General features: G+C 33.1%; 1 protein-coding gene across 3 annotated transcripts; it reads right to left on the bottom strand.

Annotated features, from left to right (window-relative positions):
- Window positions 1–2,422: 2,422 nt before the first annotated feature.
- On the bottom strand, window positions 2,423–25,114 carry LOC134233864 (anoctamin-8-like). Of its 3 annotated transcripts, none has more exons than XM_062715917.1 (15): window positions 25,048–25,114; window positions 14,837–15,089; window positions 12,446–12,681; window positions 12,086–12,202; window positions 10,325–10,455; window positions 10,060–10,221; window positions 9,614–9,760; window positions 8,717–8,858; window positions 8,553–8,608; window positions 8,120–8,194; window positions 6,937–7,356; window positions 5,808–6,005; window positions 5,348–5,479; window positions 4,503–4,613; window positions 2,423–4,031 (listed from the first exon to the last, which is right to left on the bottom strand). In XM_062715917.1, the coding sequence occupies exons 1-15, from the start codon at window positions 25,067–25,069 to the stop codon at window positions 3,846–3,848; spliced, it is 2,388 nt and encodes a 795-aa protein (XP_062571901.1). In that variant the 5' UTR covers window positions 25,070–25,114; the 3' UTR covers window positions 2,423–3,845. The 3 variants fall into 3 exon arrangements, with proteins under 3 accessions (XP_062571901.1, XP_062571902.1, XP_062571900.1); XM_062715918.1 differs by lacking the exon at window positions 25,048–25,114 and adding an exon at window positions 24,945–25,027; XM_062715916.1 differs by lacking the exon at window positions 25,048–25,114 and adding an exon at window positions 19,617–19,785.
- Between the last annotated feature and the right edge of the window lie 574 nt (window positions 25,115–25,688).

Raw genomic sequence — 25,688 nt, 5'->3', positions numbered from 1 at the left:
AAAACAGGGGAGAACATTAGCCTGTTTCTGTCCATAACAGTTATTCTCATAAAGTCATTGGTTTGGAAGAACCCAGATTGTTAGAATAAAAATATAAAGCAGTAATAAAAATTATAAAAAGCATTATTTGTCTTTGTAGTTTTTTCTCATACATTCAGTTGTCATGTGACTTAACAAGGAAAATGCAATGTACCATATATAGCAGGCCTTTTTCGTGGGGTGCTAACTCTGGCTTATTTATCTAAAAGATGAATTTCCTCTTTCCCAATGTTATTAAACTCTGTGTCTGCCAGATAAAGTTCGGCCATACCTTTGAATAAAACACCAAATTTTACACCCACTAAAGAAACAGCTACATGTATATGGTATTAACACAAAGGAAAGTAACTCTTTAGTGAAATGTGTACAGAAAGGAAAAATCTAGTTCAATCCGACACACATGCAGTAGTGACAAGAGTCCAATGTGCAATTTCTAGATTTCAGCATTTATTTAACTCAAAGTAGAGCCACACTTGTATGATATGATTTAACAGCCATGAAGTAGAGAAGCTAGATGTGATATTTGATGATATATTGTTTTGCATCACTGATGGGAGATAATAACTTACATGTAATTTAATCTCAGACTGTTTTCTCCTTCCTAGCAAATTGAATTTATATGCATTTTCATTTGAATTTGGCTCATTTGTTACAACTAAGAAATTTCAATTTTCGAGTCTATATAGTCAAAGTGCATGTTAATATTCCTGCATGGTTGCATCTTTCAAATAATAAATCTCTTGATAGGATTCAAGATTGTAGCAGCTAACCTGGATATCCAGATCATTTGAACAGACAACAATTTAGTCATTGCGTTTGTGACAGATGACCAGCACATACTTTTGACAATATCTGTCTAGTCTGACAAATGGACCAAGGGATTCTAGATACTCCTAAAAGAGACTTTAATTGATTCGAAGTCCATAACAATAAAATGTCATACACAAAGAGTATATTTAATGGTTTATTTTCTAAGAGGCAAAGAAAGAAATAAAACATTGACTGTCATTAATTTTCATAACAAACAATCTGACAAAAAAAACTCCCAACTTATATCCATACTTTCAACTTACAAAATTTGATATTTCTAAACCTCTCAGTATAAAAAGAATGTATAATTTAAAAATATTTTGAAAATGAGTAGCCAAAAAAAAAAACAAAAAAACAATTTTTAATCTAAAACATATCCTCATCCTTATGCATAAATTTTCCTATAAACTGCCCCATGGTTCCTAAGAAAAAGATTTTTTTCAGCAACCACTACTTTTGTTTAACACATATTTTTCCTCATTATCTGCCTTGTTTAAGGAAAAAAATCCCCTTTTTCTAGTACCTCTGGTACATGATATATATACATGTATACCAAAGCCCTTGGACCATGAATACTCAAAAACTTTATTGAGATGTAACTTACTGTTTTTGTATGAAAAAACTGAAAAAAAGAAAACTGACAATTTAATAATAAACTTGATTGAAATAAATATTAAATGTGTTTTGAAACTAAATTAATTAAAAAAATTACAGCCCCTTGAGGATTTCATCAAATACATAAAATATACACAACCGACACTATTATGCATTGTTTGAAAATACAGGTAAACTTAATTCAAAATCTCATTAAAAAAAAAACAAAACAAAGACTTGAGATTCTCCAAGATATGCATAACATATTAATTACTCACTCATCAACATAAAAAATGACAGTGAACAGTACGAAACGATATTTAAATTAAACTTCTTAAAAAGTATCAATAAGCAATAACATATAAATGTAAAGGATTACTTGTGTCTAAGAAAAAATTATATATTTAATAAATTGCAAAATATATGAACACTTACTGGGATTTATATTAAAAGATTTTAAAAAGTCATTATTCATACTCAGTATATTGTAAATCAGATAGGCATCAAGATTTGGTTTATTGCTTGAACAGACAGAAGCGCTGTATGTATTGCACAGAGAAAATGGAAGCACTACCGGTAATTCAAAAAGTATACAGTGTAATTATGCAGTGTGGATGTAAACTTAATTAACACTGATCTGATCATACAGTGAAACAAACATGCTTATAATGAAATGAACACTGACAGCAAAGTGATTTTTAATATCAGCTACTTTAAAATATATTTGTGAAAATAATGAATATGATACATAATGTTTACAAAAAAGCAAAATTGTCAATTCCTAGCACTTCGTTATAAGCAGGTTTTAACTGTGCTGGGTTTCACAGATATGGTACCCTTCCCCGGGGGTCATGATTCCTATAATTTAGAATTTACACCACCCAAGAATGCATATGTTTTCAAAGATTTTTCCTATATATTTCTACATAAAACTTTGATTCCCCATTGTGGCCCCGCCCTTCCCCCGGGGGTCATATGGTGATATGAACACATGATAAAAATTCATATGATAACCCTGCCACATAAAAAAAGAAAGAATATTTTTTAAAAAGTATAAAATATAAAAAAAATTGTACAAATGAGAATTTAAAAAAAAGGACTCGGAAATACTGATAAAATGGATAAAACAAATTATACTGCAGTCTGCACCCAAATCTAAAAATCCCGACCTTTTATCAAGCATATCTACTTATTCCCACTATACATGACCTTTAATAATGATAACACTACACTTTAAATACAACAAACATTCAATCAAGTCTCAAACACCCAAATAATTTGATTTAACATCATAAAGTACCCCGGTATGTATAACCTTCACCCTTCTCTAAACAAGAAGAAATCAAATGTACACACATATACTTTCTATGAAGTACGTAGGATACAATATATCCAAGGTATTGCAAATAAAGATAATCGTATCATTATCCCCTAACCTTTGACCAAGTGACTCTAAAATGTTTTCTCTAAAATGGTTATATCAATATTTTCCAGCTTTGACCTTCACCTTTGACCAAGAAACCCTGAAAACTGCAGCTGTCTTTTTCCAACCATTCCTTGCATTTACACTCCATGTATGAAGTCAGTAAGATCAAAATTATACAAAATAATATGTCAATTATAATGAAAATTATTCTGACAATATCCTTGACCTTTGATCAAGTGAGCAAAAAAAAAGTTACACATCTCTTCTTCTGGCCATGCTCCATTTACATACACGTTGTTTGTCACAGAAGTCAGTAGGTTGAAAGATACTAAAGATAAGGCATTATTACATCAACAAACTGACAGATGGACAGAGTGACAAACATGGGGAGTACTCTCAACCCATATGCTCTAAAACAGGACCTTAAAACCAGTGTACACAAAAAGTAATTTTAGTTGAGCAAATTCTATATCAGAGAGAAGTTAAAAAAAAGAAACATCATTCTAAAATATGTTTTTCTAAAAGCATTTACATTTTCATAATTTTTCACATGGCTTCTGATTAAAAAGCTATTTTTTTTCATGCAGATTTTCAATGCGCACAAAAACTTTAGCCATAAAAATACCGATATTCTATTGTTGGGAAAATATTTCAGATTCCCTCCCCTTTTCAAAAGTAAAGCTAAATACACTTGAAATACTGAATCGATTCAATAAAAAAGATCAATAGATGCACCAAATTACAAAGTTTTCAGTATGCCTAATTTGTTATGAAAGTGAGCTCAATCATGTCTTTCTACCGAGTCCAACTAGAATGCAAAATGTTGGTAATATCCACTGAATTACATAAATAATTCATAAATGCACTGTTTTCAGGTTCTGTGTTTTGGATCGTTTGTGAGGATAAAGATCTGCCATGATCAAAGAAAGGTTGAAAGAAATGAAGATGGAATGAGGAATTAAAACATATGTCTTCCTTAGAGAGCTGCCTCTTTGTCAGTGGGTGTTTCTTCTCCTGTAATGTTTATATCTTTCTCTGTGGCTTCTTGTTTAGCCTCACTTTGATGTGAGTTTTCACGACGAGATTTCTGTCGAGCCAATATCTTCTCCCGAATTTCAGCTGAACTGCTGGTTGCTATAGACTGCATCTCTGCCTCAAATTTCTAAAACAATAAAAGAATGTTTGTGAAATGCTGATGTTCCTGTTTGGCTGCTCTTTCCTGAGGTATAAATTTTTCAAAAGTGTAGGTCAAAAATATTAGTACATAAAGGCCTTGTCTAGGTCAAAAATATTAGTACATAAAGGCCTTGTCAGAATTTTTTTTTCAAAAGCAAGATCAAATCAGAGACAATAGATTTTAACTGTTGGTACAAAAAGAATAGCCCTGGGACAATAAATATGAAAACTCTAGCACCAATTGTCCAAGTTATAGCCCACTTGAGGCTCAAGTGGAATGAACTGAATCTGTAAATCATTCTTAAATAAAAGATCATTTATTCAGTCGTAACTTCATGTGAGTATGTTGTGTTGAACAGCCTTCTGGTACATACTTATAACTGATCTTATAATGATATATCTATATCTGAACCAGAAGAAATATCTTGAAGAATAGAACTTTCAAAAACTGCTTTACTTTTAGAGCTTCCCTCCTTCGAAACTCTAGTTTGGCTCTTTCGGTTTCTATCGTCTCTGGAATATCTGGAATGGCATAGGCTATCAAAAACTTCAGCCCCAAAATTATATGCTGAAAATAATCAAAAATTGAATCAGGTTAGGTGGACAAAGTTTTAAAAATATAAAGAGTACAGTGTAGATTGAACAAAAGTCTCCTGAGCATAAAACAATCCTGTAAAGGATCCAAGAAATGAAAACAATTCTATTTACTTGCTTGTATTTGTCAGTGCTTACAACCCTCCCCCTTTGTCAATATCACCAGACTAGATGGCACAATAATGCTTGTATATATGGAACAGTGTACATAGGAAAAATTTATATACAGTTAACCCAGCAAGTTCCCTGATCATGCCATCAGTTTGACGCTTGATGTCCAAAAGCAAAGAAGAAAAGTTTTGAAAGATTGATTTAATTTTGATGGTTTTAGCCCCATCATCAGAATAAAGGAAGGGGCCACAAAATTGAAACCGTGTGTTCCTTTCACTCATAAATGCTACAAGCCAAAATCAATTGAAACTGGTTCAGCAGTTCTATAGTACAAGCTGAACATACTCAAATCTTTACAGCACAGACATAATGAATTACGAATGGCAAAAACAGATAGCTTCGTGACTCAGGTGACTAAATATGCTAATCAGATACTTTATTTTTAAACTTGAAGCTATACAGCAACTACAATCTCAAAATAAATAGAAAGATCATTTCCTTTCATTGACAAAATATCTCCATTATCCAATAAATCTGAAGATGATGTGTAAATGTCACAGTAAAATAACAGAATATAAGCTGTAGAATATTGATTACCTCTAGGAGAACAATGATAAGTATGACAGTTTCTGTGGAGGCCCCTGGAACCATTCTCTGGACCTGACCTGATACTCCTATCAGAGCACAGTTCACAATGATAGCAATGACCCCCATCAACTCCAAGGCATCCTGACAAAAATTAAAAACCTTACATCAGACAAATTTTAAAACAATCATTTTTGGCATTGTTCTAAGGCATGTGAAGCCCTAATTGTTTGGATAGATATGTTTCAATCTGCTACAGGTACTAAGATTTTTTTTTTAATATGAAAATTATAGCTCCCTTCCATTCCTGGATTTAACTATATCGCCTTGACCTCTGAGACATAACCTTGAGTTAAGCTTATGACACACTTTAAGTTATTGCCAAAAGCAATAAAATGACAGGCAAATAGACAAATTAAATGAGTTATCCATGTGACAAGAATTTTTAACTCTTCCCAAACTTTTCCAATACCTGCCATGTCCCAATGTTCTCTACAGATCTACCAAATGGTCTCTGGTAGGTCATACAGAGTTTGAAGGCATCACTTCTGATCTCCACTATATTGTTCAGCAGAGCACAAAGAGCAGCCAAAGGGAAGGCAGAGGAAAAGAGGGTCACATAACCAAACTGTATAAACATCTCTAGGTAGTCCTCTAAGGTGTCCTCATACTAAAAATAGAAAGGTAAAAGACATAACCAAACTGTATAACCATCTCCAGGTAGTCTTCTAAAGAATCCTCAAGCTAAAAATAGAAAGGTAAAAAGATGAAACCAAACTGTATAAACATCTGCATAATGCTTCCACATAAGTTTCATTTTTTCTGGCCCAATGGTTCTGGAGAAGATTTTTCCAATATATTCCTATGTAAAACTTTGATCGTCCATTGTGGCCCCACCCTACCCCCGGGGGTCGTGATTTAAACAAACTTAAATCTACACTACCTGAGGATGCTTCCACATTAGTTTCATTTTTCCCGGCCCAGTGGTTCTTCAGGAGAAGATTTTTCAAACACGCCACCAAATTTTTACTATTTCTTAATTATCTCCCCTTGAAAGAAGGCGGGGCCCGTCATTTGAACAAAAATTGAATCCCTTTCACCCAAGGATGCTTTGTGGCAAGTTTGGTTGAAATTGGCTCTGTGGTTTTGAGAAGAAGTCGAAAATGTTAAAAGTTTACAGACAGACAGATGGATGGACAGACTGACTACAGAGAAAAAGTGATCAAAACTCACTTGAGCATTCAGCTCAGGTGGGCTAAAAAAGTCACCATTTCCTTTTTATTGTGATCCCTTTGTATTTCCAAATTAAACCATGAAGATTAGAAGTTTGCAGTTACTGTAGAAGTACTTCTTTCCACATGGTAATAATTTACGCTATGTACACTTTCACAAATTTTCCGCGGAATTTTGTCCTAGCTTACTTAACGTAAATGTAAGGCATATAGCGACAGTCTAAGAAATCTGCGTAATTTTCTACCCTCGGATTAAACAGAAATTGAGATTCCGCAAAATTATGACCCCGTGGAAAAAAGTATGTCTACAGTATCCTCACTTCTACATAAGTCTTTATCCGACTTGTTACACACTGCTCTGTTTTTTACCTGTTTCATGGCACTTTCCACCTCAGCCTGGGTGAGAGAGAGGGGTTTTCCCCATTTTTCTTTGATCTCCTGGAGTTCATTATCTCCCTTTAGTTCTCCTTCACAGGTTTTTCTCTGTCTAACATCACAAGAACCCTGAACACAGTCACTTTGTATAAAATCCCCATTAACAGGTTCCTGCTTATCAGTGATAGGCTGTTCAGGAGAAGATAACTCCTCATCATTCACAATGGATTCTGGAAAATCCTGATTCGATGAAGCCTTGAGATTAGAGGAAACTGCCTTCCCCTCAGGAATAATGAGATCTTTTGTCATTTCGTAACCGACTTTGTAGAGTTTGGCTTTCCATTGTAGGTATGGCAAAAAAGCCTCCTTTAGATTCCCAATGATTTGACGAGTAATTAAGATTGCTGCCAATTGCTGTTAAATAAATATTGAAATACTAACATGGTTTTATTGTGTCAATTACACATGAATTAAATGCATTTTCATTCTCTTTGTCAAACTGAAATTTTCATTTTTTTAACCAGAAGTCTTTAATGAATAATTTATAATGTAATAAGAAATTGTACTTTAATTAATAAGTAGAAAAAGTTTAATCAAACCAAAGTTTTAGGAGGCAAAGTGATTTGAAAGAATTTTACAGATTTTTTTTATTTTAGTGACCATGGCAACATCATTTCTTAAAATCTAAAAGTGTTATATAGAATTATGTATCTTACTATAGTCTATCTGTGTATGATTTTATTGAAATTGGACTAAAACCGAAGGAATTAAGAGAAGTGCTTTGAAAGAATTTCAAAGAAATTTTAGGTTCTAATAACAAAAGCAAGATGACTGTCAGAAATACAATATACTACTATACAGAAAGAATTTTCATTGCCATGGCAACACCACTTGTCAAAATCAAGAATACATAAAACAATTGCTTGTCTCCATAAAGTCTACATTTGTTGAAAATTGAAAGAAATATAGCATTTTGAATGGATTCCAAAAGAAAATTATTTTTAGCTATCATGGCGACACTGTTGGTCAAAATAAAAAATAAATAAATAAGAATTATCAGCAAAATCTCCTCTGGTCTCTGACCAGGATATAGCTAAAAATATGTATGGATTCTATCATATCCAAACATTTATCAAAATGTATTTGAGTTCTACAACAGAAAATGATGAGCACTTACATCACAGAGTCTATCCATGTCTCGTAAATAAAATGCTATGTAGAAGAGAGACAGGAAAGAGTTCACAAACTGAAACTAGAAAGAGTAATATACATAAAATACATATGTCTAATGAAAGAATTCTAATGATTTTGTACTCTTTTATTATGAGCTTTTGAAGGTTTAAAGAAGTATTATCATAATGGTAAAGATAGCATTTTGTGACAGTTAATTAAAAGGAAACACTATTAAGTTTTTAGTGCAATCAATTTAATGAAAAATGAAATTGAAAGGTATGATAAAACAGCAAATTAAAGGGACAAAAATTTACACAAATCACTCTTCAGATTAAACACAAATAAGAAGACTATAAAATCACAGCTGAAATACATACTGATAGAAATACACACTGATACATTTGAAGAATCACGGATTTAAAGATAAACAGACTCACCAGAACTAACTTTACAATCAAGTGGTTCCAGTATGTTTCTTCTAGTCTGTAATTTTCTGGAAAGAATCAACAAATATGAAATATTTAAAATATGATCTAAATATTAAATTAATTCTCATATAACAAATGATTTTGTGTGTAAATAAAGAGCACTTTTTTCATACCTAAGTCATTTAGCCATTTAGCAATGGTTTTATAAATTTCATCTAACACTCCAATGGACACAGCCAGGAGGATTTTGGGGAGAAAGGAGAAGAATCCTGGAACGTCACCATTGTTTACAAGAGAGTTGATCCATTCCTGGACCTGATAATATTATTAAAAGTCAATTACTTCAACTCTTTTGTCGTTAATCAAAACAAAAGATCACTGGCTCAAAAAGCTCTCTTTTTTTTTGGACATGTTGAATAGTTATAAACCTTAGGTTTTACTTGATTAAATTAAACATACATAACTTGAAAATGGTTGCCAAAAAAAGCATCAGAATTATTTTGGATATCTTTATAGAACAATTTCTACAAAGTGCATTAAAGAGTTTGAATCCCTGGCAGTATTATGGCCAACCCTGACTCCAACCTGGGTCAGAGTCTGGAATATCAAGTGCAAAATATTTAACATTGTCGCATATCTGCGGTGATTTTCTTTGATCTTTCTGTGGTGATATATCCCATATCACATATGCGATAATACTTTCCATGCCCCTTCATATATCACTGCAGGAGGCAGAAATCGGGTCATGAGAAAAAAAACTAATTTTATTTCACAAGTTCATAACTACAGAAAAATGAACATGTTTAGCTATTTCTTAGCCCTTAACTAAATTAAAATACGTGTATTTAACTCAGTTGAAAGTTTCCAGTCATTCAAAAGATTATAATCCATTCTGAAACTTACGGTAAAATATCCAAACTTTATATCGTTAAATTCCTTGATATTTGTTTCTGTGATTTCATATTTGGTTATATCATTTCCACGCCCCATGAAAACGATATAATCAATACTACTCGGCTTCTATGATGTAACCTATACTTGCAGTACTAATGCTGTACTGTTGTACTTACCTCAAAAATTAAAAGCATGATAACGAACACAACCAGAAGACATAAAACAATGACAGGGTAGGACACAAAATATCGAAACAGATTTCTCTTCCAGGAGGGATAAAATGGCTCCAGTCTGCCTGTCACAGGACTGGCTTCCAGTCTCCCCTGCAGAAAAAGTTTACAACTAACAGAATTTTCTTGATAATGTTACTGAAAGATGACAAAACCATCTGGTGTTTCACTGAAAATACATTAATATTAGTACCTTTTCCCCCAATTCAACCATAAAATGATTTTTTTTTAATTGTACAGAAAATTCATAAATAGAAAATGAACACAAGAAAATGTAAAAACCTGGTTTATACTAATGAATGATTTGACTATTTTTTAGAGTCTAAATGCCTTGTTTTCTTCGCACAGAGCAAAATAAATAAACATTTCACTAACAGGAGGAGGTAACTCACAGTGTACAGGGGCCTGGGGTCCTCTAACATCTCTTTATGTGAATCTAGAGTGCCCCAGTTATAGGTCAGCTCACAGCTTTTCCTTTTCCAGTGTTCCAGGTATATTGTGGCCCAGAGAGCATTAAACAAGGCAAAGCCAATAAAAAGTTCATCATCCCACTCCTAAAAAGGACATTGTGAAGTACTTATCATAAAAAGAAAATAGGGACATGTCTGTTTGAATACAGATATTGCCTGTGTAGGAACAAAGGAAGCATGGGCTTACTTGGTCTGCCTGCCACTGCATGATCCATATTCCTAGTCCAACAAAGGCTGGTAAACACAGGGCCAGGGTGTAGTGTCCTAGGTAGGCAAAGTACAGGGCTATTTTTACTCCAAAGTAATCCTTTATTTTATCTGAAACAAAAGAACGATGCTAAAATCAGTAGAATTAAAAACCTGCCTGCAAATTGGAAATATGGCAAGCAATGTTACCTATAAATATTTTTAACAAAATACACATTATCTTAATTTTTTCAACATTTCCTTGTACCAAATATTAAAAAAAAAAGTCTCTGTCGAGACTGAAGCTCTACTGGTTTGAACTTATAGCAAAGGAAGAGAAAGTACTTAAGCAGCTGGGATTTGAAACTTTATAAACAGCATTAAATAGAATAATGATCGTTGATAAAGTCTCTTTATGTTCTTAGTGTAGTCTACTTGTGTGCCAAGTTATACTGAAATCAGAACAAAACTGTAGGAGGAGTAGCATTTTGAAAGAATTTTACAGACATTTCTATTTTTAGTAACCACGGCAACACCATTCATCAATTGAAAACAAAAACAGAATTATGTATCATGTATTCTACTTGTGTGCCAAGTTATATTGAAATCAGATCAAAACTGTAGGAGGAGTAGCATTTTGAAACAATTTTACAGATATTTCTATTTTTAGTAACCACGACAACACCATTCATCGAAATCAAAAACCGATATACAGAATTATGTATCTTAGTGTATTCTACTTGTTTGCAAAGTTATACTGAAATCAGACCAAAACTGTAGGAGGAGTAGCATTTTGAAAGAATTTCACAGAAATTTCTATTTTTAGTAACCACTGCAACACCGTTCATCGAAATCAAAAACTGATGCACAAAATTATGTATCTTAGTGTAGTCGACTTGTGTGCCAAGTTATATTGAAATCAGACCAAAACTGTAGGAGGAGTAGCATTTTGAAACAATTTTACAGAAATTTCTATTTTTAGTAACCACGCCAACATCGTTTAAAATCAAAAACCGATACACAGAATTATGTATCTTAGTGTATTCTATTGTGTGCCAAGTTAGGTAGGAGGAGTAGCATTTTGAAAAATTTCACAGAAATTTCTATTTTTAGTAACTGAAATCAAAAACCGATACACAGAATTATGTATCTTAGTGTATTCTACTTGTTTGCCAACATCCTGAAATCAGGTAGGAGGAGTAGCATTTTGAAAGAATTTCACGGAAATTTCTATTTTTAGTAACCACGGCAACACAACTCATCGAAATCCGATATATAGAATTATGTATCTTAGTGTAGTTTACTTGTGTGCCAAGTTAAACTGAAATCAAACGAAAACTGTAGGAGGAGTAGCATTTTGAAAGAATTTCACAGAAATTTCTATTTTTAGTAACCATGGCAACACCATTCATTCAAAAACCGATACACAGAATTATGTATCTTAGTGTAGTCTACTTGTGTGCTAAGTTATATTGAAATTAGACAAAACTGTAGGAGGAGTAGCATTTTGAAAAATTGTTTACAGACAGACGGACAGACAGACGGACAGACGGACGGACGCCGGACGCATTAAAGATAGAAATGATATCCCTGCCAATTGTTTAGAGATATAAGCCAGTAGGAGTGAAAACATCATGACTGAGGGACAAACTAAACACAGGAGGCCTATGACCATACAGTTACATTTTGCCATACATATAAATGATTTGGATAATGGTCATATATGTAAATCATAACATTTAAAACTTTAAGATAGAAATACCTAGGGGCTGAGGGGAGAAGACTGCCTGTACCCAGGTCTTCCTCAACTCCTTAACGGACTGCTTACAGTGGAGAGGGAACACTTGGGAAATGATTTTCTTGGATTCCAACAGTGGAACTAAAAAAAGATAGTAATAGTACTTTATAACAAGCATTACTTAATGAGATATTTAGTATAATTTGTTTTATTCAAATTCCAAGTACTTTGGAATTTTGTCCATATTTTCCTTGAATTATATAGTTCCATACACTTCTTAACAAATGTTATTAAAAAAAATTCTGTGTAGTCCAGATACTGTCATCTCTATGGCTGCAGTGATCTAAACTGCTCTGTCAAAAAATGTCAAAGCTAGCAATTTACCAATAGACTGGCCTTCCACAAATTTCACTTTCCCCAGTTGTTCCCCTTGAATAGCTCTCAGATTATCCAACAGATGGCATATAATGCTCTGTCTCTCCTGACTACTAAAGAAGAGGTTCTCATCCTCAATGTTCTTAAAGCACTCTTGTTCTTCAACTGAAAATTCTTTCATTCCACCTCCAAGTTCTTCTTTCAGGAGTTTCTGAATTCCTAATTCTTCTGCTCCTTTAAGAAGTCTGAAAAAATGTGATTATTTGCTAATTGGATAATTGTATGTGCTTTTTGTTAATTTAAAAAATACCAATGAAAATACAAAAAGGTTATAATTCTTCTAATATTATTTGACAGAATCAGTATAATGCCAATATTATTTCAATCTCTTTAAAAAAGAGAAAGCTCTTTATATTAATTTTAAGTATGTAATTGTGCAATATAAATATGTGAACAGAGCATAAAACACAGACCCCCAGTAATATCAGAGGTGGGATCAGGTACCTAGGAGGAGTAAGCATCCCCTGCTGACCAATCAAACACTATTAGGATGATAAGCACCATTTATTGTATCAGGTAGACAAAATATCCCTTAATCAAATTTTGTATACAAACATGTATGACACAAGTCAGCTAGAATACAACCCAAAGATTTGCTATCAAGGTCATTATATCAACCATAGTATTTACAGAATGATGAAGTAAAGTGGGGGTGTTGAAATCCATGTAACATCAATTTATTTGTCAGTAGCTGGTATCTGTTTAAAAATACCAGGTAACAATAAACAAACCTTGCACAGATGTAATGTATTAGCACAAAAATGTGATAGAATTAGTCAAGACTCTTAGGATACTGGCTGCATGTGAATTTTAATTACTTTCTGGAAAATAAACTAGCTTAAAATTTCTAAATTTTAATCACTTCTTTGAAATCTTCTTACTTTCTAAGTACCCGTAATTTTTTAGATTGACATTTTTTCTTATAATCCTACAGTTAATTAAGCCAAATCACGGAGTACTATATGACTATTTTTCTTAATAGTAGCACCTTGTTTTATAATCAATTGTACAAAACAAAGGTATGATATGATAAGAAATAATTTTTTAATAATATTCATATACACTGTGCTAGTAAGAAAATTCAGTCTTGCACTTCCTCTGATAATTGCATCATAAAACATCTTTAAATATACATCACACTTAAATTTTTTGTCTTAAGAACAGGAAAAAAAATCCTTTTCATCCTTTTTATTGGAAGCATATGATGATCACTGCCAGATGTCATGAAATGATTTGCTCTTTGGCCACAGTTCTTCTAATGCTATAAATATCAGTACATGTAACTTGTATACCCAACATTCCACACAGTGCTGTACAAACCCAACTCTGTAGGTCAGTTACTAAAACAACAACCACCTCATCACCTAGTGGCTATTTATCTCTAGGAGTTAATTCTTACTTTTCGTGCTGATTAAGTTACCTTTTGCCTTTATGAATTATTTTCTCTTTAGAGAGTATTAGCTCAAGAAAAATTTTAGCAAATGTTAATACAATGTAGTTAATTAAAGCTAAATAAATTTAAACATCTAGCTTATATTTTAAGAAATGAGTATCCAGTCTCAAAGAGGTAATTACTTTTTCTTGGAAAATTTTGCTAAAAAATTATTTTACAACAGAGTGAAGATCCCTCAGGCCTCGATTAGTTACTTGTCAGTGAATATCAAGAGTTTCGCATGTGATGACCAACTTAATCCTTGCCTGAGACTGAAATTAGAAAAATGCGACAAAATTGGATAGTTCTGTTCATTATCAAACAGCATCATGTTTGCCTCTGTAATGCTCAGGATTGAAATCTTTTTTTAAAATTTCGGCATTTTTAATATTAATGGCAGATCTTACACTCATTAATTTTAAACAATTGAGAAGGACTTCGGGTTTTTTTAGCCCACAGAGCTACATATAATACATGTATATAAATTACCCTGATGCTGAAGCCTGTGCTTTAAATTAAGGTAACCACATTTGACACTACATGATTAAGTTTGATAAAATTTATACTTTTACTGAGTTTACATGATAAATGTCTGTAAATAAGGCAGATGTTCAAAAGTATAAAGAATTTTCAATATATCTGAGAACTTAGTCTTATCCAAGGGCCTGTAAAAAAGAAACCAAAAACTTGAGATACTGTGAGCTGTGACATCTCCCTTGCTCCCATATAAGTATAACTGTATAAAGTCCATTTCATGTTAATGCCATGGGAAAGCCCACATAATATGTATGGATAAAACTGGATGGGATACCCCTGTCACTTTATGAATTGATGAGCAAAGAATTGTCAGTTGAGTGATTTTTAAAGCTGATCTGACTGTACATAAGATGAATGATAAAAAGCCTCACCCCTCATAAGTTGCAGTCAGATGGAACATGGAGCCTTTGGTGTTGCTATGGTGATGGACATGGATGATGAGGTGGGGGGACCTGGCTCTGAGTCGGTCCAGGAGCCACACGAGGGTGGTGGTGTCAGTGTCGGCTGGGAAGGTGACAAGTACATCACAGTCCTGGGTGGGGACGGTGTTACGGAGAATGTGACTGGACGCCACCAGACGACTGGTCGGAACATGTATCAGCTTCTTAGCTAATATCCGTGAACCTAAAGGTATAACAAACTAAATGAGAACTAGTGAGAATTTTAACTTAAGCTTCATTTGCTATAACATTTTCCCAAAAGGATACCAATATATGATTGCACCCAAGATGTTGAATGCATGTGCATGAATACTTGTCTACACTGCATTTCTTGACATTTCATGCAATATATGTTTTCAAATCAATGAATATAAAAGATTCTTTACCAAAAGTAATTTTAAATTGTTATATCATCTGAAATATAATTATTTTCAAAATTTCTTATGACAAGAACAGAAAGATATATTTTTGAAATTAGCCAATCAGAGCGAAGCGCACGTGCATGCGTGTGATCTTGCTAACCATGTATCTTGTCTGTACTTCTAATGTATCCTTACATTATGAGTTTCAAAAAATTTCATCGAAAAATAGAAAAGTTACTACAATATCCATTATATTGGTAATTTCACGTGTTGCACGTGCACGCTCTTGCAAGCACGTGCGCGCAATTTTTCCGCATATCTACATAACATGCCTACTGACCCTAAAAAGGTTTTACCTACATCGGACGAACAGTTTACAAGATCACTCCCGGACAGAAAAGTACCCAGGAAGAAGAAGAAGAAGAAGAAGAAGAAGAAGAAGAAGAAAAATAATAATAATAAGAAACAGAGTAAAAAAATCCTAACCTTAATTTGCTATACATTTAATGATAATGTTCTGTTGTTTCTTGACATTTAATGCAATATATGTTTTCAAATCAAAATATAAAAGATTCTTTACCAAAAGTAATTTTAAATTGTTAATCATCTGAAATAATTATTTCTTTGGAACAGTTATATACTACAGATTTATTTGAAATGTTATAAGTGCACTATAAATATTATCAGGGGGGGGGGGGGGGGGGTCAAAAAAAAATCCTACCTCAGAAATGTGTTGACAAGTCAAAAAAAAAAAGGTTCCTATGAGCTTTTATGATAAATTATCCAAAATAGTCACTTCTGATGTATTTTTATATATATGCTTTCTCCAGTTCTCTGAAATTGTGCATGATATTTATGTTTTTTTGCATCTGTCATTTGTTGAATGGTGTTAAACAAAACATGATATTTTATAAAGTTCTCCCCCTTTTTATGAGTTTTTTTTGTGCAGATCAATATCTGTCCCCTGTTTCATGATAAATAAGCTGACTGCTGGTTAGTGAAGGATATACATATTGATTTAGAGTGTTAGCGTCTGTAACAGAAGCTTTAAAAACTCATATATTACAGGGGCTAAGTAATGCGACTTATGTGTATATACTCATCATAGCCACTGGTAGACATACACAAACATCTCTTCACAGGGAAAGCTCAATATGATGAATATAGAAGTTGATCATGAATAGTGTATTTTACAATTTATCATTTAAAATGATATGAAATATTTATGTCAGGGAAGGAGGGTTGAAAGTGACATGTTGACATGTATACCCATCAAAGAGCAATTACATTAAAAGGGTCTTAACTGTGTAAGTAAAAGAAATGAAAAAACATACATTGATATATACATTTTTAAAAAACTGCATGCTTTGCTATTTTTTGTTTTTGTTTTCTTTTTAAATTCATTTATTTATATCTTTTCAAATTTAATTTATTGACTATTTTATATCTAATTAAAACTATAACAATGATTTTAGCTACCCTATTTCATTATCTTTATTTCACCTGATCCTAACTTAATTAAACAATAAAGATATTCCTCGTCGGTATCTTTAAGTTACATTTACATGTACTTACTGGATTCACTATTAGTTCCCATATCCACTGATTAAAAGAACTTTACTTCAGTTTACAAGCACTCTTGTTAATTATAGTCCACATCTATACCCATACACTCCATACTAGTACATACATCTGTTTAACAAACCTCCAATGTAATTACACAAAACTACAGTAAAATCCATAACCAAGATGGAATATAAAACATCAATTACTCTTCACATTTGGTGATATAATATAAAACACATTCAGAGGTCATCTTATACACAGGAACATAAGCCTCATTCGTTCAATGTAGAATTGACATATGATTCTTTTGGCCTATCATCAGATAAACTCAATAGCTACAATATGTCAAAGGGTTGCTATCACCTAATTAACTCAATAGCCACAATGTGTCATATACTATAGCATTGTAAATGCTACAGCAGATACGATAACCATAGTCACAGTGCATGCATGTATTCTTTATTAGCAATAATTATAAGCTTCAGGCAAGTATTACCCATATTCCTAAAAATGAAGTTAATGTTTATGCAATTTTGGAGTTTCAGATTAATGTCACTAATGTAGCTGGCTGCTTGTAGCCTGAAATGGATCAATTAATAGGCACCATAACCACTACCATTCAATATTCTGCATAAATGCTTCATTTGGGCATGTATTACACTCAGTCACTGCACTGTTTTCAAATGAGATTTCACAAATCAATTAAGATGCTATATTTACATCCACTGAATATTTTCTCCTTTATTTCTTAAGAAAACCCATTGCGTTAATCACTGCATGAACTACATAAGGCATGTCGCCTGTACAGATTTCTTGATCAGTGCATGGCTGCTCCATCAATGAAACATACAAAGACATTTGCATCATTAATACAATAATTAAACTTTTTAATCCTTCTTTAAATGATTATTTAAACAGATACAAATATAAACAATAAAATGTCTTTCTTTGTTTGTTATTACTGGAATTAACGGTCGCAGCTATTGCAGAAAAAATTTACATAGCGGGTTATTTATTTTTTCTGCAACAGCTGCTTCCGTTAATTCCAGTAATAACAAATAAAGAAAGCATTTTATTGTTTAAATTAAGGCAAATGTATCAAATATGGAGATAATGAACAGTTACATCATGCTCAAATGTCTGTTGAAACAATATAAATAAGACTAATGGGGGGGGGGGGGGGGCCAAGGGGGGGGGGGTGATATTCATATCATGAGTGAAGTGCCACTTTCCCTACATTCATAATTGAAGGCAGAATATTGTTATGAATGTTAACAGTTTTTTTTTATCTGCCAAACAAATACTAAAACCTTTCACCTAATAATTTGTAAATATAGGCAGCTTTTCTAGGCTTTGGGGTTGTATTTTCTTAAACCTTTATGCTTCATAAAAGGATTAGGAAACAAACAAAACAAAGTAGAATCACTTATATTCATTGACAACAGTTTTTATCAAAAGAGTGGTATGTAAAGACCATCATTTCATTATTAAGAAGATAAACTGTATAAAGAACTCACTATATGCCCATTGAACAATTCATCTTCTAAACTTTTTAACGAATGAACAAATCTAGTGACACAGATTTTGCAAATATGTGTCACTATAGATCATTAAAAGTGTTATTGAGAAAATATAATGATCAGTATATTAAAATACTTGTTAACCTACATGTTAACCACTGTGATGAAAAAGGGGGAGATCGATTCAGCCCTCAGAAAAGGTAGCATTGCGCGCATTGTTTAACTCATGGGTTTAGGAAGATATACATGTATATATATTGCCTTAATATGACCACTACAAAATGTAACATTTGCTCACATGTCACTCACATGATATCTATAAGGGGATTTTACGAGAGTTAAAGAAAAACAGTAGATTTAGGAATAATGGAAAAAGCGATAGGCAGGAGATGGGATATAAAAACGGTTACTGTAAACCAACTTTTATTCGCGACAACTTTTATTTCGTGATTTACCGGGATTAAACTAGTTTGTGATGATTAATTTTTGCGATCAAGCCTTTTTTGATCTGTTATTTATAGACACAAAGACTTAATGGACTGCTTCATGGCAAGAAATATTCGTGATATTGAGGCCCTCACAAACTTCGCGAAAATTTCTTGCACGCGAATAAAAGTTGGTTTACAGTAACTTCCGCCTAAAGCTGTAGAGTTAACATGTATGATATTAATCACCTTTCATCTATATACATGTGAATCCAAACTATGTCTATGATATCGCATCGAACTAAGCAGTACTGTAGCTTTCAAAAAAAAAAATATATATATTGACAGACCAGTCTGTCAATAAATTTTTTTGGAGAGCTACAGTTCTGCAGCTACATCAGACCTAAAACACTGATCGAAGTGAGGTCTGGTTTGGTTTTTCATTAAGTTGATTTCTGAACTGAAAGTTGAGGATGAGTATGAAAACGAGCCATCAACTTCTACAAGGCTAACCCACTAGCTAGTGCTAGTAGGAGCGTGGCCTTACTAATATTTACAAAAACTTTTAACCTTTTTATCTAGTAACAAACGTCCATTTACTTAAATTTACTCAATTATATTTTTATCAAATTACAATATTTTAAGTAAACTAAAAACCTCATGCAAATCTGAATCAGGATTCCAACCCTTAAAACATTTATCAGTATCTTGAAAACTATAAATATTTGTACACATTGTGACATGTTGAGATCGACCACATGAAACAGTTTCAATAGTTTAATGAGTTATAAAGACTATCAAATGTTACAATGAATATATAACGGGTTGTTCAACTCACGAAATTTATTTTTTGTTTTTAAAAATCCTTTCCCAGGATCTGGAGAGTGAGGCTCCTTCATTTTCATGTGTTGCAGCGTCCATAGAACTCATTATTGTCCACCATTTTGGACAAGTAGGTCACATGATCTATTGACAGAAGGCGGGAAATCTAAACATCGACGTCCTGATAACATTGGAAAAGGCAAAAGGAAGGTAACTCTATAGGTTAATCGATGAAGATCATTATAAATTTTGGTGCTAACATGTAAGTTTTCTCTTTCAAGCAGTGGGAAGATACATATTAGGCTACTATAATATGTGAGCCATGATCTTATCCACTTAGATCCCCTTAAATGTTTTAAAATGTCAAATTTTCCTTTTTTCTTAGAGAAATTTATTTCTTTACGTTTTTACTTCGGTATTCTCCGTGAAACTTCGTATCTAAAGAAACTGGTTTTTCATGCACGAGCGATTTACCGCTCACTATAAATACTTTTACCGGGGATTGATTGATTGATTGTATATTGTTTAACGTCCCTCTCGAGAATTTTTCACTTCCTATGGAGACGTCACCGTATGCACCGTTTGAAGGGCTTCAAATTTTGACCTTTACTCGGCACTCAGGGCCATTGAGCAGTGAGGGATCTTTATCGTGCCAACGCATGCCGCTGACACGGAGCCTCGGTTTTTAAGGTCTCATCCGAAGGACCCGCAACTTTCACTTCAAAGTGCCGAGCGCATGGCGAAGGAACAGTTGCTACCCATTTTAACGACTAAGTCAGTCGCGCCCGAGATACGAACTCACGACCTCTCGATCACGGAGCGAGCGCTCTACCGACTGAGCTACCGTGAACGGTACTTTTACCGGGGAATGTTCGATTAATGCGACGTTCGTTACAAAGAATCGCAGGTTGTTTTGTGTCTTTGGCTTTCCCTGCCCTCCCAGCCCTTGCATTGTTTATCTTTAAAAATTTGTGAGTTTGATTTGTATGTTTTGAATAAAAATGCGATTTGTAATGAACGAAACAATCCTACAGTATATTCTTTTTCTTTGTTTTTCAATAAATTAGGGTCGACCATAAATTAGTCAAGAAAATATTTATTTGCGGAGGAGTGAAACGAGGGAGATAAGTGGACAGACTTTTGCCTGAATGTCAAAACAAAAGCTTGTCTCTAAAGAGAATTGTCCAAATGTGGTAAATTTTTATTTTGCAGTCAAATAAAAAAAATTGAAACAGGCAGATATTCAAAGCCTTTCATCCCAAAAGAATCTCGGGTTTGTTTTTTTTTCTTTTTTTTTTTACTTTTGTAAAATTAATATAAGGTGTTGTTGAAACAAAAGACTATGGAATTCCATACACGACAGCCAACTGATTACTGCTTATTGTCAACTGCTCACTGCTTACTGCCAACTGCCGCTGCTCATAGATGATATTGCCTGTTTTATTATCTTTAATACCTTTAATACGCATGCTTAATTGATTAAACCTTATGATAGATTACACTAATGACACAAATTGGTTGGTTTAGAAATTTTTTAACAGTGGAGGCAAGAAAGGAATAAAAGGAATAAATAGGAGGAAAGAGTAATCCCTTTTAAACACAATATATCTAATTCCCACATTTTTTTTGCAAGCAAATACTTCAATAATTTTTTGGAGATATTAAAGGCTTATAAACGTCAGGAAAATAGGGGGGACAAATTTTTGATGGGATCTTGGGTTATACCGACATATAATTCCCTTGAGAAGGAATTAAATTGAGGAAGCACTACTGTATGGAAATGTAGTGGGTACACCCACCACCACAACGAATGTTTTACAGGTCCAACATTAATTTAGCAATACAAATCAGGAGCAGAGGTGGAATCAGGTGCCATGGAGGGGTAAGCGTCCCATGTCGACTGGCCACGCCCTCTCCTTGTCATCGCTGTGTTTCTTGTCATCGATTCAGTATGAAAATAATGGCCTACATGTAACAATGTTTGAAAAACGTCTGTTAATATTCGAATTTTCGAAATTGCGTCTTTAAACAAGATATATCCTTTCGTCAAGTTTTTTGTTGAATAAATAAAACTATAAAATAATTTAATTTTTTGATTAGAAAATTATCGGCATTGTGTGCAACAAGGTATTTCAAAATTTACAGAGAATATAACACATGATGGACTGGTAGTTTTTAATTCAAGTAGAAGGATAATATTTTGATTTATAAAAGTGGCGAGAATATTTCAATTCTATGGTGTCCGGATAGGGCCTTATGCAAAAGCTAAACAGCGCATTCTGCATTCAGAAAAACACGCTATCACACAACGCGCTGTCACGCTAACACACAACACACTGTCACGCTAACACGAGTTCGCACAACAAGCCGTCGCGTTAACACACACAACTCGCAACGCGTGTTTTGTGTTAGCGCGACAGCATGTTGCTTGAAAGTGTGTTAGCGCGACAGCGCGTGTTGTACGAACTCGTGTTAGCGTGACAACGTGTTGTGTGTTAGCGCGATAGCGTGTTGTGCAGGGATGGGGTCAATTACTTTAAAATGTAATTAATTAAATTACAATTACTTTGACTTTTTCTTCAATTAAATTACAATTAAATTACAGGCTTTCTAAGACATGTAATTAATTAAATTACAATTACTTTACAAAAGTAATTAATTAAATTACAAATTACATTTTCAATTTTTTTTTAATTTTTCTATAATCATATGGATATGCAAAACAGGGATCATTCACTTGTATATAAGAGCAGCTTCTGCATAAACAATACAAGAAATAATATGCTTGTAGGCATTGTGTATCTTTGTGGTTTAAATCATAACCTTTATTTACAAAACAGTAAAGAACTATTCAAGATCAGTTTGATGCAATTGCCTCCACACAAAACCTACATGTACATGTACACAAATTGTATGGGCTAAGATATTTGATAAACAGGTTTTTTTCTAATTGAGTAAAATAAGTCGCAATTATAACCCCTCAAATTAGATATTTCTTTTAAAGGCAACCTTCACATCCTAAATTGCTACTTATGTTGTACATTTTTACTTCATATTTATATAATACTTGTATAAAGCATATCTTTTTCAGATACAAAATTCATTCATAAAATTCTGTTCAGATGTTAAAAATAATTATCAAATTAAAAGTTTTTCTTTTCTCAAACTAGCAGAGCATTTTTAATTGAAATAATTATCCACATGCAGTGGCTTTGTCATCATAATCATGGAATGAATATATGTCTTTAGAGGGGTTGCTTTGTTTTGATTGCAATTTACAGCTATGATCTGGAGGGCAATTATCTCTTAATACCACCAAGAGTGAACTTCATTAATGACACACACATTCCCTTTCTTTTTTTCTTGACACATACATACTTATTCTACATTGATCAAGCAACAGAGACTGAAATATAATAAATAATGTGCGTTTCATAGCTGAATAGACCTATTAAAGAATTGTGGTGCAAAATGTAGATAAACATAAAACAAAAAAATTAAATTTTATATAATGATTAGAAAGGAACTACATTAAAATTATAAGATAATCTGTCTTTATAATTAAAGGACTGAGGATTTATATGTTGCAATAAAATAAAAGACAGTGTAATGGGGAGGTCGTGGTGACAATATATCATGCATGTGTATTATATAAAGTAATTGAATGTAATTGAAAAAATAATTGAAATTACATGGTATTTTTTCAGTGTAATTAATTAAATTACAATTACAAGTAATTGAAAAAAATGTTCAATTACAAATTACATCCAATTACTTCAAAAAATGTAATTAATTACAGTCAATTACAATTACTTTTTTCAATTACCCCATCCCTGGTGTTGTGCGAACTCGTGTTAGTGCGACGGCGTGTTTTACTGAACGCGATGGTGAGCTTTAGCAAATGGCCCTATCTGGACACCATATTTCTTTGCTAGAAACAACATTATTGTCAAAATAGGAAGAGACAAGAGACAGTTTTTTTCTTCTTACTGCGATAAATTCACAGCAGAAATTTCAGGGAACATACATGTATATCATGGTGCCTAGAGTGTATTCGATTAAGACAACCCGTGTCGCACTAGTGTTAAATATGCGCATGCTCACTGATTGAACTCTAGTGATATAAATAAAACATCTCATGTTGTTTAGTTTTTGTATAAATAAGGCGGGGAAAACAACTATATTCCCTGTATATCTGGTTTGAACAGGACAAACAATTGATTAAAACACAATATCCAATTACCAAATAAAGAATGGCAAATAATTAAATACGAGACCTCAAAGCTGAAATTAATTGTTCAACAAAATGTATTAAATATACAGATACAACATGTATTTAATAGATTATTTAGATTATTTATCCTTGCAATATTATTTAACAACTCCTCTTATTAAAATAAAAAAAAAGTAGAATAAGAATGTGTTCACATACATACATGTCAACAGTACACGTATTAAATATCATAGTGACCAGCGTTTTGAAAGGGGGGGGGGGCAAGCCAGAGAAATAAAAACGAAACTCCTATTTAGTTAGAGGAGGGGGGTGTAGGTCCCACTTCCTTCAGCACCAAATCTTGCTTGGCTTTACTGTAACAAACAGAGGGAGGAAGCTACCGGTGGTCTTCAAAAGCAACGAAGATTTTTTAAAAGTAGAGAGATGTTTGGAAAAAAAGGTGCGGGGAACGCTTCCACCAGCTGCTACGTGCCTGTTTTCTCTCCCCCCGTAACATTTTGCATGGAGTATAATAATTGGTCAGAAAAGTACCACAGCTGACATTTTTCATCAATATAGTGTTAGTCATAGGATGTGAGAGACATATATACTTTTACAAAAAATGTGACGCAGGGCTCCCACTCTTTACCAGACATAATATGTTTTTACGATAGAAAACGTACGTTGAAAGTTCGGTTGAAAACAACCAACCCCAACGCCCCAAGTTTTGGTTGCACCACTGTCAAATTAGGATAATATACTAGTATATAGATAATGCAGTGATTGAGCAAAATTTTGGCGCTGAGAAGTTGAAGCCCATATTCTTTTGTTCAATTTACTTAAAAGGATGATCACCTCATTTGTTGTAGATTGTTTGTGGTACTCTAAAAAAAAAGCTAAATAAAATAAACTCCCCGGCTTAAAATTCCCATACTTCACATTTATAGCAACGTATTAATTTTTTTTTGTTTAGTTTTTTATTCACTCATGCCTTATAGGTCTATGGTTATGTATAAAATCACCTGATGTTTGTTTTTGTTGTTTCTTTCTTTCTTTTCTTTCTTTTTTTTTTTTTAATTTCTGTATACTGTTGTAAAATGAAGAGATTCAAATAAATGATTAATTGATTACCTGGTCCAAGACAGTTTTCCTTGTTTGGTAATAACTTGCCATATAAAAGCGTAGCTTATTCACATGGTGAACCAGTGATATACTAGTACGTGTAAATACTGACCTTGCTCAGTTATGTAATCCATGACGTGCCTATAGTTTAATTTTTAAGTAAATGTACTGGGCTCTAGCATGTTCTAAAAATAATGAGGACTAGGGAAAAAAATTAATGTGAAGGGAAAACGATAAAGAACGTATCTTTACACAGAAGACAAAAATAAAAACCAAAGACATATCTTTTATACATTTTACATCCGACCGGTTATGAAAGAATATTTGGAGAGGAAGGAGGGAAATTGATAAAGAGATGAAAGATTATTGGTGATTTACTGGGATATCAAATACATTAAAAACAAGTTGCAGGGAACTTGGTAAGAGGGCTTAGAGGGGAGGAGGCATCGTAGCAAATCACAGCCAAAAGGTACAATCTTCTCCCTTCTGAAGAGAGCTATATGCGAAATCAAGACCCTGGCTTGAAACAATGGGCTTTATATGATTTCCTAAAAGATGCTTCTACAATAAAATAAGTATTTTTGATACTGAAGTAGTATTAATTCAAGGGAGGCTACTTACAGAAAAGTTGATGTTGCAAGGGTTTCTACATCCTAATTTTAAGTCGGCATTACGTAAATTTTACAGTTGACTAGTTGTTATAATGACCTTGTTAGCAAATATGTCCCTCCATTGCTACATATTTTGACTGAC

Source organism: Saccostrea cucullata, unplaced genomic scaffold (assembly GCF_032062105.1).
Source record: "Saccostrea cucullata isolate Sc308-1 unplaced genomic scaffold, CSIRO_AGI_Scuc_v1 ctg432, whole genome shotgun sequence".
Taxonomy (NCBI): domain Eukaryota; kingdom Metazoa; phylum Mollusca; class Bivalvia; order Ostreida; family Ostreidae; genus Saccostrea; species Saccostrea cuccullata.
The sequence above is the reverse complement of the archived record's forward strand: the minus strand, read 5'-3'. Positions and strand labels throughout refer to the sequence as shown.